We start from the raw sequence: 18,334 nt of genomic DNA, 5'->3' as shown, positions 1-18,334 counted from the left end.
TGTAATATGGTGATTTTTATTTAGTTAAAAATTTTGACATTGCTTCTTTTATACCAGCTATGACATATCTGTATACCAATTTTGAAATGGTTGAGCTTAATTTTAATCATGGATAAGCAAATGGATCTGCTGCAGAAGCAGCCCACAGTTATTGCCAAGCTTTCCAGATTATAGAAAAATTTCCTGTATGATTTTTTCATCAAACTCTACCAGTGGCTGTATGAGATCGATACAACACTTGAGTTATGGTAAATAGTTATGGTAACTACAAATGGTTATGGTAAATTGAAGTCTGGCTTCCACACTGAATTACAGGAATGGCTTTTGGACAAAACTGAACAGGATCCAAATTGCCATGCAGAAGTATTGGTCATCAGTAAGGTATTTGTTGCTTCCACACAGTATGGAATATTTTTCATAATCTGTGCAGGTTATATACCTTTTATTGATGGTGATCAGGTTACCTTATCGATATAGCATCGATATCAGAAATGTTATTTATAATACTAGTATCAACATATTTCATAAATACATTGAAATTATACTCTAGTACATGTATAACAGATGTAGTTACATCTGTTCCGCATTTCTTATTAACTTCAGGCAATTCCTGAATAATTGTTTTCTTCAATAGCAGATAGGTTATGATGGTGCAGTTGCCTGGCCTCCTACTCATTAGATTTAAATCCATTGGACTTTTATCTATGGGCTGTTTGAAGAGCATTTGAACAACTAAAGTCAATGACTCATGGAATTAGGATTTTTTGAAACAATTAAAAAAATATGACCATAGAAGACTGTCTAATTAGGCAGAATGTTCTTGAAAATTTCATTGTTTAAAAAAAAATTAATTTATTCAAGCTGTGATTTAAACCTGATTGATACTTTGTTACAGAAAATTGAAAACTCAGCAAAACTCTTAGATATAGCATTTTTAAGAGAGCAGATTGCTCAAGGAAAAGTTGAAGATTTACGTAATGAAATACGCAGGTTAAATGAAAAACTGCAAATTAAAAAACAATTTGATGATAAAGAAGAAAGGGTAGCAGCAGCATTTGCAGTGTATGTAAACAAAATTAAGTTTTTCTTCATAACAATGAAAAATAATCAGTTTTTTTTTAAATATGTGGCTTGACCATAAGTTGTTACCTTATGTTTCTATTCTAAAACTTCCATTATTAAAGAAACTCAAAAATCTTCAAAATCATATAAGGGTAAGTCAATTATTATCCGCAATGTAGTTATAAATTTTATTGCAATACAAATAGGAAACTTACATGTACATCGTTTTTCAAGATAGTCAGTCCCCTTGCATTTCAACGCACTTGGTCCATCGTTGCACAACTGATGCCCTCATAAAAGAAGATTTTCGGTTGAGCTGCGAGCCTGGAATGCACCGTTTCGTCAGAGATAAATCGACGGCCCCTTAATGCCTCTTTGAGTGGACCAAACAAGTGGTAGTCAAAAGGGGCAAGATCAGGACTATATGAAAGATGAGCCAGTGCTTCAAAGTTGAGTTTCTGGAGCGTTTCAGCAGTGTAGGCAGCAGCATGTGGACGGGCATTGTCGTGTAACAACACAACACCTCTCGACAGCAGTCCTCGTTGTTTGCTTCGAATTGCAGGTTTCAGCTTGGCAGGAAGCATCTCACTGTAACGCGCACTATTTACTGTCGTGTCCCTTTCCTCATAATGTTTCAGTACTGGGCCTTTTTTGTCCCAGAAATCCGTAAGCATCAGTTTTCCTGTGGATGGTTGGGTCTTGAACTTTTTTTTGCTGGGCGAATTTGGATGTTTCCATTCCATACTCTACCGTTTACTCTCGGGGTCGTAATGATGGATCCATGTTTCGTCACCAGTGATGATTCTGTCTAAGAAGATATCCCTTTCGTTACCATAGCGATCCAAATGTTTTTGGCAGTGTCCAAGCGCGTTTGTTTATGCAAATGTGTGAGTTGTTTTGGGGCCCATCTTGCACAGACTTTATGAAACCCAAGTCTGCTGTGGTTGATTTTGTAGGCAGAACCGTGACTAATTTGCAGACGATGTGCCACTTAATAAATAGTTACTCGTCTGTCTAAGAAAACCATGTCACGTGCACGCTTAATGTTTCTCTCATTTGTGGCAGTAAACGGTCGTCAGGCTCCTTCGTCGTGCGTTACACTTGTGCGACCATTTTTGAATTTTTCAATCCATTCATAGGCACTCCGTTGCGGCAACACACTATTCCCGTACTGTACCGAAAGTCTTCGATGAATTTCGGCCCCTGATACACCTTCCGACCACAAAAAACTGATCACTGAACGTTGCTCTTTTTTGGTGCCAACAGAAAGCGGAGCTGCCATGGCTAACGGCAGGGCAGCGATAATGGAACTAACCTAGAAGCATCAAACCTGCAAAACAATTAAACCACTCATGGGTCATCTACGCAACACGACAGTGCTACCAACATAAACAAAAATATAACTAAATTGCGGATAATTGACTTACCCTCGTATATTCGTGTATATTCAGATCACATTATTTTCTTCCATTTTCAACTAGATTTCCTGAACTAAAGAGGGTGTTTAAATTCCCCATCACTAACAAGAAGTTTTTTAAACTTATTGTGCACAGTTTAAAAAGAATTAAAAACAAAAATCAGAAATATATCCGGTTGGGTATTGTTTTCTTTTTGAGAAAACAAATTAATTTTTACTTTTCTGAGAAATAGCCACTTTTTCAATAAAGAATTCTTAATTTTTAATTAAATTACTGTTTAACCAGCAGGTGTTAAAGCATAAAAAAATTCAGAAATTTGTGAAATGTTCAGGTAGTGAAATTTCCCAAAATTTGATGGAGATGATAGAATAACAATTTCTCTTGAGAACTGAACTACATTAAATTAAGTTTTCTTTTTAATATGAATTTATACATGATTTTGTCATTTTGACTTTTATTTATAAAATAGGACACGAGAATTTATTTCTAAATGCCGCATTCAGAAATATTCAGACTTGTTAACAGATAACACATTAATTATAGTTCACGGCAGAGCATAAGTATTCAGCTTTCAGTACCTCACTACATCTAAAATAGATTTTCAATCCTTTAAAATACGTAGAATAATGTCAGTTAATATTTACAAAACATTCTCCCCACATTTTCATGTGTGTTACATCACCTCTTGTAATAAATTCATGTAAGCTGACAACCATATTTAGGAATTTAAAAAAATAAATACCAAGCTTACATTAGTTACAATAAATAATAATTCAATAATAACAATAAAAAAAATATGAAAAAATATCAGAAGTTATTAATAAAATGTGTGCTTAGTAGTTATAAAGCATTATGTAAACAAAAAAAGAAGGAATACATTTAAGAGGCAGTTAAAAAACTTAAGAACATAAGGGATACTCTAAGGAGTTCTAGGAGTGTGCTTGAATTTTTAAAAGTAATTAGTTTAACTGTGACCCAAAAATAAAAACTCAAAAATGGGTGGCTATTTTAAGAGCTTACTTAGTGTAAATATAGAGTGTGAAACAATGCTTTTTGTGGCTCTTAACTATACTGATTGTTTGTTGAATGGTGAAATATGTATTGGTGAACTAATAAGGTTTTAAAAAAGCAAAGATAAATAAAACCCTGGGATTGGATCGAATTCCGTATGAGTTTTACAGAGCAGCACCTACATAATATCTTTTTTGTTTTTTGTAGATTTTATGACATATTTGATAGTATATGTAGGAATATGCTTTTTTATAAGTTGTATAGTATGGGATTATCATTTAAGTTTATTAATGTATTTGTACAAATGCACAATATCCCAGATATAGTGCAATGGGGGTCTATTGTCAGAATTAGAAATGTGTCAAGGAGTCAAACAAGGCTGTTTGGCATCTCCTTTGCTTTTTGTTCTATTTATTAATGATCTCCATGAGTAGTTGGGGATGATATGGAGATAAATCAAAAATTGTCAGGATGTTGCTGTATATAGATGATATTGTGCTTTTAGCATTTAGTCCAGAAACTTTACAATTTATGATCGATAATTTGAAGCAGTATTGTGATAAGTGGGAGTTAAGGGTAAATTTAAACAAGTCCAAAGTTATGGAATTTAGAAGAGGTAAGAAATTAGGAAACTGAACTGTGGAAATAAGCTAATGAACATATAGAATTAATTAATAAATATAAATATTTAGGTATGACTATGACACCACTGCTGTCCAGAACTCATGCAATCGGTAGAGTTCCAACAACTAAACTGGTAATAAACAATGGGGGGTAATATTTGTGTCCAAAATAAGATTCCTAAGTGGGGAGTGTATAATGCTCTCTATAGATCAATAATGGCATAAAATTAAATTATTAAATGTCACTATACATATATATGTCGGAGAGGCGAGGAGATTTGTCAGGGATTCAACGTTTTGTGCTTCACTCATCTTTACTATTACAAGTGGAGAATATATAAGATTATAATAAAGTTCAATTAATAAAAATGAGCAGACAACTCGCACAATGAAACAATTACAAATGATAACCATCACTCATCAATAACTCAGTAGTACACGAACCATAATATAAGACTAATTCAATTTTGAATTCAAATAATATTAAAACAACTTGCGATAGACCGAGGCTCAGGGAAATAACGAATTCGCGATCACCAGGACGTCTGTTCGATCTGGGTTCCAAAGCAAGACTACCCTTTCTCCATATTCTCAAATAATATACCTACTGCATATTTCCTTTTCCTTATTAATTTTATGATACCCCTATCGTCCTGGGATCCCGACTACGTTGACAACCATGTGCCTACCTAGGCCTAAGCCTACCGCAATAAAACAATTTAAACCTTATTTTACAAAATATTACAAGTAATAGTACATTTCTTAAAAATACTAAAAAATACAGATATTCTAAAGAATATTCTCATCGTTTTGTCGGAAGATACTCCACTGTACTTTATTCTCCGACACGGCCATTCTGACAATCACACGCCCTCGGGTGTATCTAAAACATTGAGTTACAGTGGTATTTTAATTTTTGTTTTCAACTGACCTCGGTCATTATAAAGCATTTTACAATAGTTAAAGTACAAAAGATAGATTCAGAAGTCCTCTCGAGTAACAGAAATCCATTAATTATTCATTATCCTAAATAGTCATCGTACATTACTCAAGAGATCGAAAAGCCATCAATCATTATTCCTTATCATTTAACTGTCAAATAAGATTTTATTTCCTCCACCAATAGACCTCTGCACTATCTCTAGGCTACCCTGTATGCCACATACAGTATCATACATATTCTGTAGTTGCCACAACTACCTGCCCGACACATCATCAGGTGCCCTTCGCGCCCTGATCAAACTAACATTAGCCACTAATTTAGTTTGCAGTTACGACTACACACTGATGCATGTGCGAAAAATAAAAATGCCAGGTCCACGACCTGCTGCCAGCCATTAGTGCATTGCGTCATTGGTGGTCTCTTTTTAAACCATAGTCCCTGTTTCAGGACCAACATCAACAGTCTCCTCGGCACAACTTTCATTGTCCGAGGAAACATCCAACTCATTAGGAATATAATTCTCAGGAATTTCTCTCAACTTATCATGACTATACTTATAACTTCTACTACTACTTAAAGATTTTAGTGTGTACCTGTCGTTATCAAGTAATTCTGTTACTACGAATGGACCTCTAAATTTCCTATCGAGTTTCGTTTGATTACGTTCTTCGTTCTTAATCAAAACGTGATCTCCTATTTTAAACTTATTAACCTTCGCTTTATTTTTATCAAATCTAATCTTCTCATAATTAGCATTTTCCTCTATACTTTCAATCGCTCGTTGTCTTACATTAGAGATATCAATTTCATTTTCGTTGTCATCAACTAACAACCCGTAAGGTCTTGCCTTCTTACCAATTAATAATTCTAACGCACTAGATTTGGTAATACGACTCGCGGTTGAGTTTAAAGCTAGCTGAACTTCACCAATGGCGTCTTGCCATGGACGATTATTAGACTCAACAGCAGTGAACATATTTTTTAACGTACTCATTACACGCTCTACTTGACCATTTGCCCTACTAGTACCTGTAGCTATTAAATGTAAATTAATATTTAAAGATTTACAAAAGTCTTTAAAATCTTTCCCAGTAAAACATCTACCTTGATCGGCAATCACACGAGCGGGAACTCCCAATATAAATATTGAAGCCTTTAAAGCTTTAATAACACTATTACAGTCAATTTTTCTGGTGTGATGTAAATAAACATATTTGGTAAAACCATCTATAATAACAATAATGTATTCTTTAGTATTATTTTTACCGCTCAATTTACCTGTAATATCTATATGCACAGTATGCCAAGGTATGCGGGTCAAAGATAATTAAGACGGGTTCGTTGGTCAAAGTATGAATTACTTTTTGTCGGGCGTTTTCATGTGTCTCAGTCCACTCAATATATTTTTTACCTGCGGTAAGAGCATATAATGGTTTCATGATTTGTGAAAACTTAGGGACAAACCGTCGGAAATAAGATGCAAGGCCAATAAACTGTCTAAGCTGAGTAACGGTCCTTGGAGCGGGTACCATTGTTAAAGAGTTTATTTTACGAGGGTTGGGACGAACTTGTCCTTCTTCAATCTCATACCCAAGGTATGAAACAGATGTTTTGAGAAAAGAACATTTTGAAAAATTAAATGAGAATCCCGCATCTATAAGAATTTTTAATACCACTCGAAGTCTTTCAAACGCTTCTTCTATCGTATCTGCAATTATCAAAATTTATAATTTCGAATTTACTACATTCATTTACTACTTTAGATTTACGGATTTTAAAATTATTTTGAGAAATATTTACTTCAAAACCCAAGCTCAAAATTTCTCGACCAATTAAAATATTATAACTCAAATATTCATCTGGGACAACGTGAAAAAGAATCTCTAATGTAAACAAATCCATAATTACAATAGATAAAATTTGCATGCTACAATTTACTACAACATTTCCGATGCCTTTCAAAATTATTAATTCATTAATTCTACGTCCAGAAAACTTAATCGCTATCGATTCCTTTATTAATGAGCATTCCGCTCCTGAATCAAAACAATATGGAAACGACTCACCAAGATGGTTTAGAATACCAGTAGGAGCTGCAACTGTGCAAAGATTCACACGGCGTTCGACGCTACCATTCTCCTTGTTGTTCCCTGGACCGCTACGGCTGCTGAACCTTCCAAAGCTTTGCTAAGCGCAGATATCAATTCACTGCCTTGAAGAGGATTTTCTAATAGACACAGTTCTGCTGCAGAGCACCAAGCAACAGAATCCGATCCCGCACTCTCTGGATTAAATCGTGGTAACGCAACACTTTTCTTTGTCGATAATGGCTTTTGCATACAACACTTCATAAACTCAAACAATGTATTCCACTGATCAGGTGATGGACCAGATGGAGACGATCCCACTTCTGATGTCGGAGAGGCGAGGAGATTTGTCAGGGATTCAACGTTTTGTGCTTCACTCATCTTTACTATTACAAGTGGAGAATATATAAGATTATAATAAAGTTCAATTAATAAAAATGAGCAGACAACTCGCACAATGAAACAATTACAAATGATAACCATCACTCATCAATAACTCAGTAGTACACGAACCATAATATAAGACTAATTCAATTTTGAATTCAAATAATATTAAAACAACTTGCGATAGACCGAGGCTCAGGGAAATAACGAATTCGCGATCACCAGGACGTCTGTTCGATCTGGGTTCCAAAGCAAGACTACCTTTTCTCAATATTCTCAAATAATATACCTACTGCATATTTCCTTTTCCTTTATTAATTTTATGATACCCCTATCGTCCTGGGATCCCGACTACGTTGACAACCATGTGCCTACCTAGGCCTAAGCCTACCGCAATAAAACAATTTAAACCTTATTTTACAAAATATTACAAGTAATAGTACATTTCTTAAAAATACTACTAAAAATACAGATATTCTAAAGAATATTCTCATCGTTTTGTCGGAAGATACTCCACTGTACTTTATTCTCCGACATATATATATAAAATATCCAGTGTATTATATTTACACTATATATATTTTATAAATAAATATATATTTTAATGTATTTATATTTATTTATTTTATATATCAATATTTTAAATAATAATTAACAATATTTTATAAATATTTTATTTCATACTGTGTAATTTGTAAAAAGTAAAAAGTCTGCTGATGATGGAGCTAAAATCTCTGAAAGTACTACATACAAATAGGTAAAGATGTCTTACTCTATGAATTGTATCTGGAAGTGTAATTTTTATTGTTAATAATTATTTCAATATTCTAGTTTGTTAAGTAAATTAAGATATTTTAATTTTTATTAATATAATCCACCTAGTAGAGAATATTGAGATAAGAAATATATCTTACCTTAATTTTTTCATGAAAGTATTTTCATCAGATCCAGCATCCTCATTCATGATTGAATTATTTAATTAAACTGTGTATTAAAATGTTAAAAATAATAAAATAAACCATGTACATGATATGTAATATTTGTTATATTACTGTAATATTATAATGAAAATTGTGTATTAATTTATTATATGAGTGCTGCTATATGTTGCAATTTTTATAAAACTGTCTCTCTCAAACACTGTGATGGTTTATCAGATTGAAATTTTGTTAATTTAAAATTTTATTAATAGAATTAAAAATATAATTTAACTATTCAAAGGAAAAATATGATATTAAAATAAATATATATACTATACTGTGCAAATTAACAAGCTGTATTATTCTCTATTCTCTAAATTGTTATGTGATTTGCCAGTTATGTCTGAAACTATGTTAAACCAGTTTTATCTGCCTTGAAGTGGTGTGACTGTTTGACCTTGGCAATAAAAAAGCAGTGACTGATTTTAAAGTGGAAGTAGTCACCTTAGTTTCTGTTGTGAGCCTTTGAGTGTGGCATGCTTTAAGTTTTTACACTCTGTGTAACAAATGTCACTTTTGTGTGTTTAAAAATGGATATTACTCCGAGAAAGCATGCAAAAATTATTGCTCTTAATTACACTTCTATGACAATGACAGATATTGCTTATGCAGTTGGTGTAGGCAAATCAAGAATTCTGACATTTCAAAGAATCTGGAACATCATCTCCAAAAAGGAGAGGAAAATGTAGGTGCAAACAGAAAAATACTCCATTCAACCAAGTACATAGAAATATTATGATTGTAAGATTCATGCAAACTTTTGACAGGATACTTCAACATGACTTGGCCCCTTGTCATAATTGAAAATTGGTCAAGATTATCTCTAAAGGAGATTTTATTTCTTTTATACATTAGTTTGTTCCTTTTTTTCTAAATATTCTATTCTTCAGAATCATCTGCAACCATCATCTTTACTTTTTCATTACGCCTGTTAATTCATTATTCAATTTTCTGTAGTCTCTTACCTTCTTCATCCTTCTAACGTGAAATGAAAATAATAGATTGCCTTGATGGGTGTTGTCTTTGTAGCAACCTAAATATTTCCCCAAAACTCATTTACAACTGCTGTCTATATTTCTTCTCTTCACACTTGAGCTAATTCTGCTACTAACTCTTTCCGATTGTTATTTTTATTTTTAGATTCTATTAATTTGTTAGTTCATTTCTTAACTCTTATCAATATAAAAATGATTATTATTATTAATAATTATATAATTATTAACATTATTATTATTATTATTATATAATATAAATATTAATGTCAGCCACTATTAATGTCAGCTCCTCACACCAATGTGCCAATTTTTATTTAATTTCTAAATCTATCTTCCTTAAATTAGGTAGTCAATCTGAAATTTCATTCATTTCCTGGTATTTTAATTCACAAATTTTTTGAATGGTTTTTAAACCAATTATTTGTTACAAATATCTTATTCTTCCTTGCGAGATTCAATGTGCTTTTCTCCCTTTTCATTCTGTGTACCCAGTTCATACGTACTCACTTCTTGATCATTCTGTGCTTCCCCTACCAACAGTAATCCAGTCCACCATTACTATTTTTTTTGTTGATGAATTTTACCTTTCTTGCTCATTATTCTCTCTTCTAAAAATCTGTTGGGCTCATTCTTGTCCTGATAGCAATTCTCTTATCATTTGTTGTACACATTTTGCTATTTATTTTTTTAGAGTAATTACTATTCCATTTAATTTTTTATTTTCTGAGCAGCACACTCTTTGTAAACACTTTTTTTTTGTACACTCTTTTTTGCTGTTCAGCCTCCAGAATGACTGTAAGGCATTACTTCAGAGGATGAATAATATGTAAATAAAGTGTAGTCTTGTACAGTCTCCGGTCAACCATTCCTGAGATGAATGGTTAATTGAAACCCAACCACTAAAGAACACTGGTATCCACAATATAGTATTCAAATCCATGTAAAAATAACTGCCTTTACTAGGATTTGAACTTTAGAACATTCAACTTCAAAATCAGCTGATTTGCGATGATGAGCTCATCACTAGACCAATCTGATGGGTTCTCTGAGTAGTATCCTGCAACATCTCTGCTTAATCTTACTGTTTGTTTTGAATCTCACTCCAATTATACCCCTTATGTTTATTTTCATCTTTCTTTCTAAATTTTCTAACTTAGCTTGTTCACATAATTGTTCTTAATTTCCATGTGACTTAATTTATCTTCTTTTTATCTCTGTTAGCAGCTGATTATCACAATTCTCCTTAAGGGTTAGGTTTTTTGTAATTCGTAATCATTATGAAAATACTTTTCAGTTAATGTTATGTCCATAACTTGAGTTATGGAGTTTATGAACCTTAATTTTGATTAATATACTTATCATGAATCATCTGTTTTGATAAATAGTATTGGTTCCAAATTATAAAAATATATCTGACAATAAAAATATTTATAATTATTTGAAATAATTATGATGCAAATATGTACATTTGAAAAGCATTAAAACTAATTAAATGTATTAAATACAGTTTGTTAGGTATCAATAACTAATTAATAATAGCGATAATTTATACCTAGTACACTACATTCCTCAGCCCTGTTCAATAACAGTAAGCACTCTCATAACTGTATATTAAATTCTAATTTCTGGTTAAATATGTTATTTTTACTTTTCAGCAACGAATAGAAGTTTAATTTCAGACAGTATATTTAAAGATTTTATTTTCATGTGAAAATAAGATCTTTAAATTAAATTTAATTTAAAATCTTTTCACAGAGTCTGAAAACATAGTCAGTAATAGTCAGTATAGGCTAAATTAGTATGGGAATGAAAGTAAATATGTCTTAAAAAATGTTTCTATACAACACTAAATGGATAATGTAATATTAAAATAAACCTTGATGTGACTGTTACTTTAGACTGTGAATTATTTTTAATTTAGTTTAAAATCTTCAGATTTTTCACATAGTATATGGGAATACTGAAAGTAAGTTTTTTTTATTGTTGTAGTGATAGTGTAAAAGAGGAAGCACATCCAGTACTTGAGAAATGGTTTAAAGAAGTGGATGAATTGAAAGGAAAATTAAAAACTCCTCAAACTGAGATGGAAACAAATGAAAGAAAATTTAGAAAGGATAGTTTACAAATAAATAATCTCATTACAGAAATTAAGGTGAGCTCATTAGGGAGCTGATATTATTACTATTATCATTATTATTTTTTTTTTCAGTTTTCAGCCTAATAGTAGTTGTTAACAGTATCTTCATTGCTTTATCAGAAATCCTGTAGTAATAATAAAATTAATAACATTAAAACATTTCTGCTCACAACAGAACTGACTCATTCATTATAGGACTATTAGATATACATTAAATTAGTATGGGAATGAAATGAAGTATACGTTAAAACATGTTTCTATGTTTCACTAAATGTATAATGTAATATTAAAATAAACCTTTCTGTGACCTTTACTTTACACTGTGAATTTTTAATTTTTATATGTGAATAAATAAAAAAAAAAAAAAAAAAAAAATACAAGTGAATAATTAAACACAAATGTACTTTTATTACTATAATTTTAAATTTTACAATAATTACATTAATACAGTATAACGGGAAAATTATTTTTGCAGTATCAATAGTGGCCGCCGACTACGGTGGCGCTCATTCTCTTAGTACTACATATATGACAAAAACATTCCTCTTGCCTGAGAAACAGTTATTACAGAATTTTTTATTGTTTATTACTTGTTCTAATTTAAATTATACAACTTTTATTTCAGTTGAATGTTTTTAAAAATAATTTAATTAATAATAGTAAATTAACTATATTTTGAAAATTTTGTAATTTTACGATTTAATTATCATTTTTTAAAAATGTTTTATCAAATTTAGTTTCCATTTTATTATTATTATTACAACCCAAGCTTTTTAATAAAAAAATTATCGAAACGTTAATGACTAAACACAGGGTAATCTATTTTAACCTAAAACTAATTAATTCCTTTAGAAATAAAATTTTTTGGAGTAACAAGCACAAGAAAAATTAACACTTTTGAAGTCTAACGAAACGTAAGTAGTGCACTTATCAGTAGTGTACACAAATTAACTAAAGTTCTTCTCCACTCACCGACTGGTTCGTTTTGGAATCAAATTAGTCATCTTCGGTTTCTTGACACAGGTATTCCCGTTCAAAATTCTCAGAGATCCTGTTTACTCCCAGAGATCCAATGTTCTGGACCTATCAAATTCATTTTTACTTTTCCTATAGTAGCGTATGCTGCTGTAACTACAACGAAAAGGTATATACATCGGTAAAAAAAGTCTAAGAAAATTGGTATTCTTTTTGAGTTTGTGTCTTAAGATGACATTTCAAAAATAAACTTAATAAAAAAGAAAAATAGATTTAAATAAATTATAAACCTGCGAAAGTTTTTTCCCTTCAGTGCTCCCAAGTAACGGTGTTTCAAAAAGGACGCAGCCCTAAGATTAAGAAGGTAAAGTTACGCATAGGTAAATTTTATTTCTCCCTATGTGCCAGTTGGCAACATTGTACTCAAAGTTAGCAGCTTTTTTCCTGTTTAGCCTTCGGGAATCACCGTCAGGTAATACTTCAGAGGATGAATGAGGATGATATGTATGGATGTAACAGAAGTGTAGTCTAGTACAGTCTCAGGTCGACCATTTCTGAGATATGTGGTTAATTGAAACCCAACCACCAAAGAACACCGGTATCCACGATTTAGTATTAAAATCCGTATAAAAGTAACTGCCTTTACTAGGATTTGAACGTTGAAACTCTCGACTTCGAAATCAGATGATTTGCGAAGACGCGTTCACCACTAGATCAGCCCGGTGGGTCAAAAGGTTAACAGCTTGTAACAGTAGAAATGTCTTTCTTATGCACTAGTGCTATACCAGTATAAATTCCTCTCTATTGTGTTAACTATGTTGTTTTCCAAGGACGAAAGTGTGTTTATTATTGAGACTTATTGAGCGTATAAATCTTAAAAACGAGTTTCGGATAAAATTTCCCAATTCTTCAGTTCCTAATTAAGTTGATAATATCGCGTCTCATTAATCAATTTCGTGAGACTGGGAGTGCACATGATCGGAAAAGCCCTAGTCGACCATCACTGTTAACAATAGAAGTTCTGGAAGGTGTGAAAGAACATTTGATTCGTTCACCCAGAAAATCTCTCGGAAAGTTATCTTCACAAGCTGGGCGTTCACTATCTGCAGCTTTCAGGGCTACTAAAAATTTACAAATGCATGCTTATCGCATCGGTGTCGTTCAATAACTGAAAGAAGTAGACCACGTAGACCATACACTTGCCGAATTGAAGGCTAATATTGAAAGTTAGATTTCAAACATTACTGAGCAAACATTATGAAAAGTGGCTGCAAATGTTATGAAACGTGCACGAACCTGCATCGGGATCACAGACGATCATTTTTAACATCTATTGTAAAGTTACTAAAGATAATTTGAATGCTGCTGTATAAGTACTTTATTAACTTAATTTCAGGTCGTCAAAAGGGGTTGCGTCATTTTTTAAACACTCGTTACAAAATATCTATTTTTGTTGACGGACGTTTGAACATTTGTATGTACGCCTGTATTTGGTCTTACAACTCCGGATCCCGTTGACTGATTTTCTTCAAACATAGTACACATGTATTATCATTGGAGGGAAAGAATCTATTAAATTTTTACAAAATTGGATAAATGGGTGGAGGTGTTATGGCCGAAATAAAATTTCAAATCCTTATTGGAGCACTTTAGCAAAAAAACTTGCGTACAAAAGTTGACATTTATCAAGATCACAAATTACCAAAAATTTTATTTAATATTTAACTCCTTCCCAAAAAATCACTTTGAATATTTTTAATTTTTTAACTATATCTTGCTTCAGAAAAGGAGTTAATGGGAGTTTTTTGAACCTATATCTTTTACAACAATAGCCCTTCAAACCACCATAATTACCATAATTTTTTTAATTAATTCTTTTTTTAAATTTAAATACATTTCGCAAGTTATACATTGAATTTAAAATGCAAAAATATTTAATTTTTTTTTATAGTCATTATTCTTTAGTATTTCTTGAAAAAAAATTAGTCAAAAATTTTCCCTTCCTAGAAAATTAGAATTTTATTTATTTAAAATGATGGCTGTACTTTTGTACTTTTTAAACAATTTTAAAAAGTTCTTTTTTAAATTTATTATCACCACTTAAGGATTATTTCCTTGAAGATTAATTTTTTACCCAAACGTTTCCCCTTGAGTATGAGAGCTTCCAAAATTAAAAAGAAAATCATTTTTCAAAAACAAAAACACAATAACCCATCCTTCAGCTTTCATTAAATCATTAAATAAAGTATAGAAATAGTCAGATTTTTTTTGTATTTATTTATTTATCTATGTATGAGTATTATAAAATTAGAAATAAAGATACAAACAGAGCTTAAAATGATCGATAGAGCTAAGAGAGTTATAGAATTATTGTCGGCTTTTTTTCAAGCATATATTTTTGTACTTACAAAATATTCAATCGCATTTAAATCACGATGGTACGGTGATAACCGTAACGTATCATTCATGACTCTTCTTTCTAATAACATCATCAAATAAATAATGCACATACTTCGGTTTATTAAATAATACAGCTGAGGCTTCAGTAATTTTTCATTGACTTTTTATTTTATTGTTACACAACCAATCCATCATGCTGTTCGGATCGGGAACTTTTAGAGACTGGGTATTTGGTACGAAATGTTACCAATACTATGAATTGAAGAATTGGGTTCTAGATTGGGAAGCAGTTTTTGGGTGACCCACTTAAAATAACAGTTACCTCCCATATGATCAAATTTCCTGTATTGTGGCCGAATACAGTAAAGGATGCAATATTCTGATCTTTGGAATCCGCATTGACATTTCTGTCTTGGGTGGTCCTTTTACGAGCCTTAGTCAAAGGAATAATTACACAATTTTTATCTGCCTCTTCTTTCCCAAACTTATAAACTAACTTTTATTACTAATCTTATAACATTTCCCTTGTTTGAGTATTCAAAACTTCAAAATTTTGATTAAAGGCAATAAGGATATAATTAATCTTAAGTGAATATTGATTATACGTAAATTAAAAATAAAAAAAATAAAATTCACTCTGTAATTTTAAAATAATACAAAACCTACAGATCGATTAGTGGCAGATGAATTAATTTACTTAGTTTTAATAATCACTTCAACAGGTGAACTTAACCTGACCGTCAATGAAGACAACTACGACAGAAATCACTTTAGAAAACATTTACAATATTTCTGATTACTCATTTATTTTTTATTCCATCTAATTATGACACTTTATTAGTCACAGTACAACACTGTAAATATTATAAAAACAACTAATAAATAATTCATAAATTATTCTGTATACATGACCATAATCACTACAAATAAATAATTTCTTTATTTTGTATTATGTAAGTTTATATATTAATTACACTCATATATCATATAGGACTGTACAGGCAAATAAATGAATAATTATTGTTTGTATAAAATAACTCAGTTTGGATCATTTATGAATTCTGCCTTAAGCTAGATTGCTTGCTTAATTACTTGTATAATATGTTTTGAGTTAATTATTTAATATTTTTGCAGTGGCATTCTTTGATCCACTCTCTAATGCAACTGCTGAGCTATACGCTGATATATATATATATATATATTTAAATTTCATTAATAATCATTCATAAAAAAATGGACAATATTTTTATAATTTTTTTACTACCAGATCAATTGAAGTTATGCTCTATATACAATATTCCAATTTAAAAAAAATCAAAAAAAGTGCATAAATATTTAATGAAACTTTTTAGTTATTTGATTACGTGGTAACACTGGGCTGTTATTATTTTATTAGGAAAATTAAATTACCAAAGGTCATAAAGTTTACTTCACTGTTAAGTGAATATTACACAACTTATATCAGTTATAGTTTGTATGTATTTGGTCTATGTAACTTAGTTCCAACTGTGAGTAAAATCACAGTTACTTTTAATATCAACTTTGCAAGTACAGAATAAATTGCAGAACATTTAAGAATGAAGTTGGAAAAGTTATGAAGAGGAGAAAAAGTGAATGATCAACCTACAAAATATAAAAATTTACCACCCATTTTGGTTTGATAGATGTTTAAAATTGACATCCTCAAAAAATTGCATATCTTTCTGTGGAATTAGTATTTAAGTAAGGATGATAAAGAAAATTTCTGTTTTATAAAAACTAACTACTGGAGACACAGACAATGTTATTTGCAGTTGAAACTTTTTCTTGTAGAAGATATGATAATGCACAGTTAAAAATACATCCACAGAGTGGTTTACCCTCTTTATAATCTTCAGAGGTCTTTTATAAAATTTTAGGGTAATATATACAATAATGTAATTTAACTGGCTATATAGAAAATCATAAGAAAAAAGCTCAGAGCTTTAACATTGGTTGGACTTAAGAAGACTTAGTTTTTGTTAGTTTTATATATATATATATATATTCAACTGAATAAAAACTTGAATGAATTTTAATTAAATTATTTATAGGAAGTGACGCGCAAACTAGATTCTGAACTTCAGTGCAAAAAAACATATGAAGAAAATTTCAACAAGTTAAAAGTAATTTTAATCAATCAAGATAAGTTGATAAAAGAATTAGAAACTGAAAAAAACGTTTTAAAAAAAGAACTAGAAAAAAAAGAAATACTAAAGAAGAACATACAGGTAATAAAAAATTATTCTATCTTTTAGTTATCTATCTTTAATAGTTAATATTTTTCTTTTTCTACAAACTATAGTAAGTTTATCTTGAACACGACTGTCATCATAAAAATTAGGATTATGAAAGCCTAATCATAAAATAACTACACCCTAATATAAATGAAATACCCAATGTCAAGTGTGATAATAATAGTTTAAAACAAATATAATCATTACATACTTAACAATTAAATACTATAAAATAAATACTGAGTAAGCAGAAAGCAAAGGTGTTATGAAAAATTCACAATTCAGTAGTCATCCAAAAATATCTTCCTAATTTTTATTTTAAATGAAGTTAAATTTTCATGAAACTCATCTATCCGCCCGCTATCACTAACTAAATTAAAGCTTTCAATGAATTTGCTGATTGAAGATAAGGTAGTTCAGTTTGAATATTTAAACAAATTATGCCTCTTATTATTCATGTATGGAAACCTGATGCCTACACCTGAGATGTCAAAATCTAAAAGTCCATACATTGCCTTATAAATGTACATAACATCTTGCATTTTCCTCCTTGATTACGAAGGTGCAATGCTCATTTTGACATTCAACTACGTATGAAACGTGGTGGCACTAAGATGTGTGCTGGCAAACATCGTCTAGATGTAAGAGCTTTAATACAGCAATCTATGCGATATTTTAAATGCTAACGCTTTGAACACACTGCAGTCAGATGTGAGAGACAGGAAAAATGGGTGTGTGGTTTGGTAAATCATGGAGACCTGTGTAGAGGTCTTCCTGTTTGTTTCAAGTGTAGAGAGCAACATAGCTGCCATTCCAGAAAATGTCTAGTTTATAAAATGGAAACGACGATTCTAGAGGTGAAAACGCTACTAAAGGTCAGCTAAGACATGCTACTACTAAGACATGCCAAGTGTGATAGTAATAATTTACAACAAACATAATTATCTGACATCATAACATACTATATTATAAATATATAATAAATAAATGTATTGCATAATACATAATAAAATAAGTGCTGATGAAGGGCAATTTTTGTGATCTTCCTGCATCTTTTCAAATTT

General features: G+C 30.9%; 1 protein-coding gene across 1 annotated transcript in view; it reads left to right on the top strand.

Moving 5' to 3' along the window:
• Positions 1 to 18,334, top strand: part of LOC142317579 (uncharacterized) — a 110,750-nt gene that overhangs the window by 31,705 nt on the left and 60,711 nt on the right. The window contains exons 5-7 of the mRNA XM_075354136.1: positions 896 to 1,062; positions 11,493 to 11,655; positions 17,088 to 17,264. Of these exons, the coding sequence (XP_075210251.1) occupies positions 896 to 1,062; positions 11,493 to 11,655; positions 17,088 to 17,264 (507 nt within the window). The remainder of the gene's footprint in view (positions 1 to 895; positions 1,063 to 11,492; positions 11,656 to 17,087; positions 17,265 to 18,334) is intronic.

The sequence above is a fragment of the Lycorma delicatula genome, chromosome 1 (genome assembly GCF_047948215.1).
Source record: "Lycorma delicatula isolate Av1 chromosome 1, ASM4794821v1, whole genome shotgun sequence".
Lineage (NCBI taxonomy): Eukaryota > Metazoa > Arthropoda > Insecta > Hemiptera > Fulgoridae > Lycorma > Lycorma delicatula.
The sequence above is the reverse complement of the archived record's forward strand: the minus strand, read 5'-3'. Positions and strand labels throughout refer to the sequence as shown.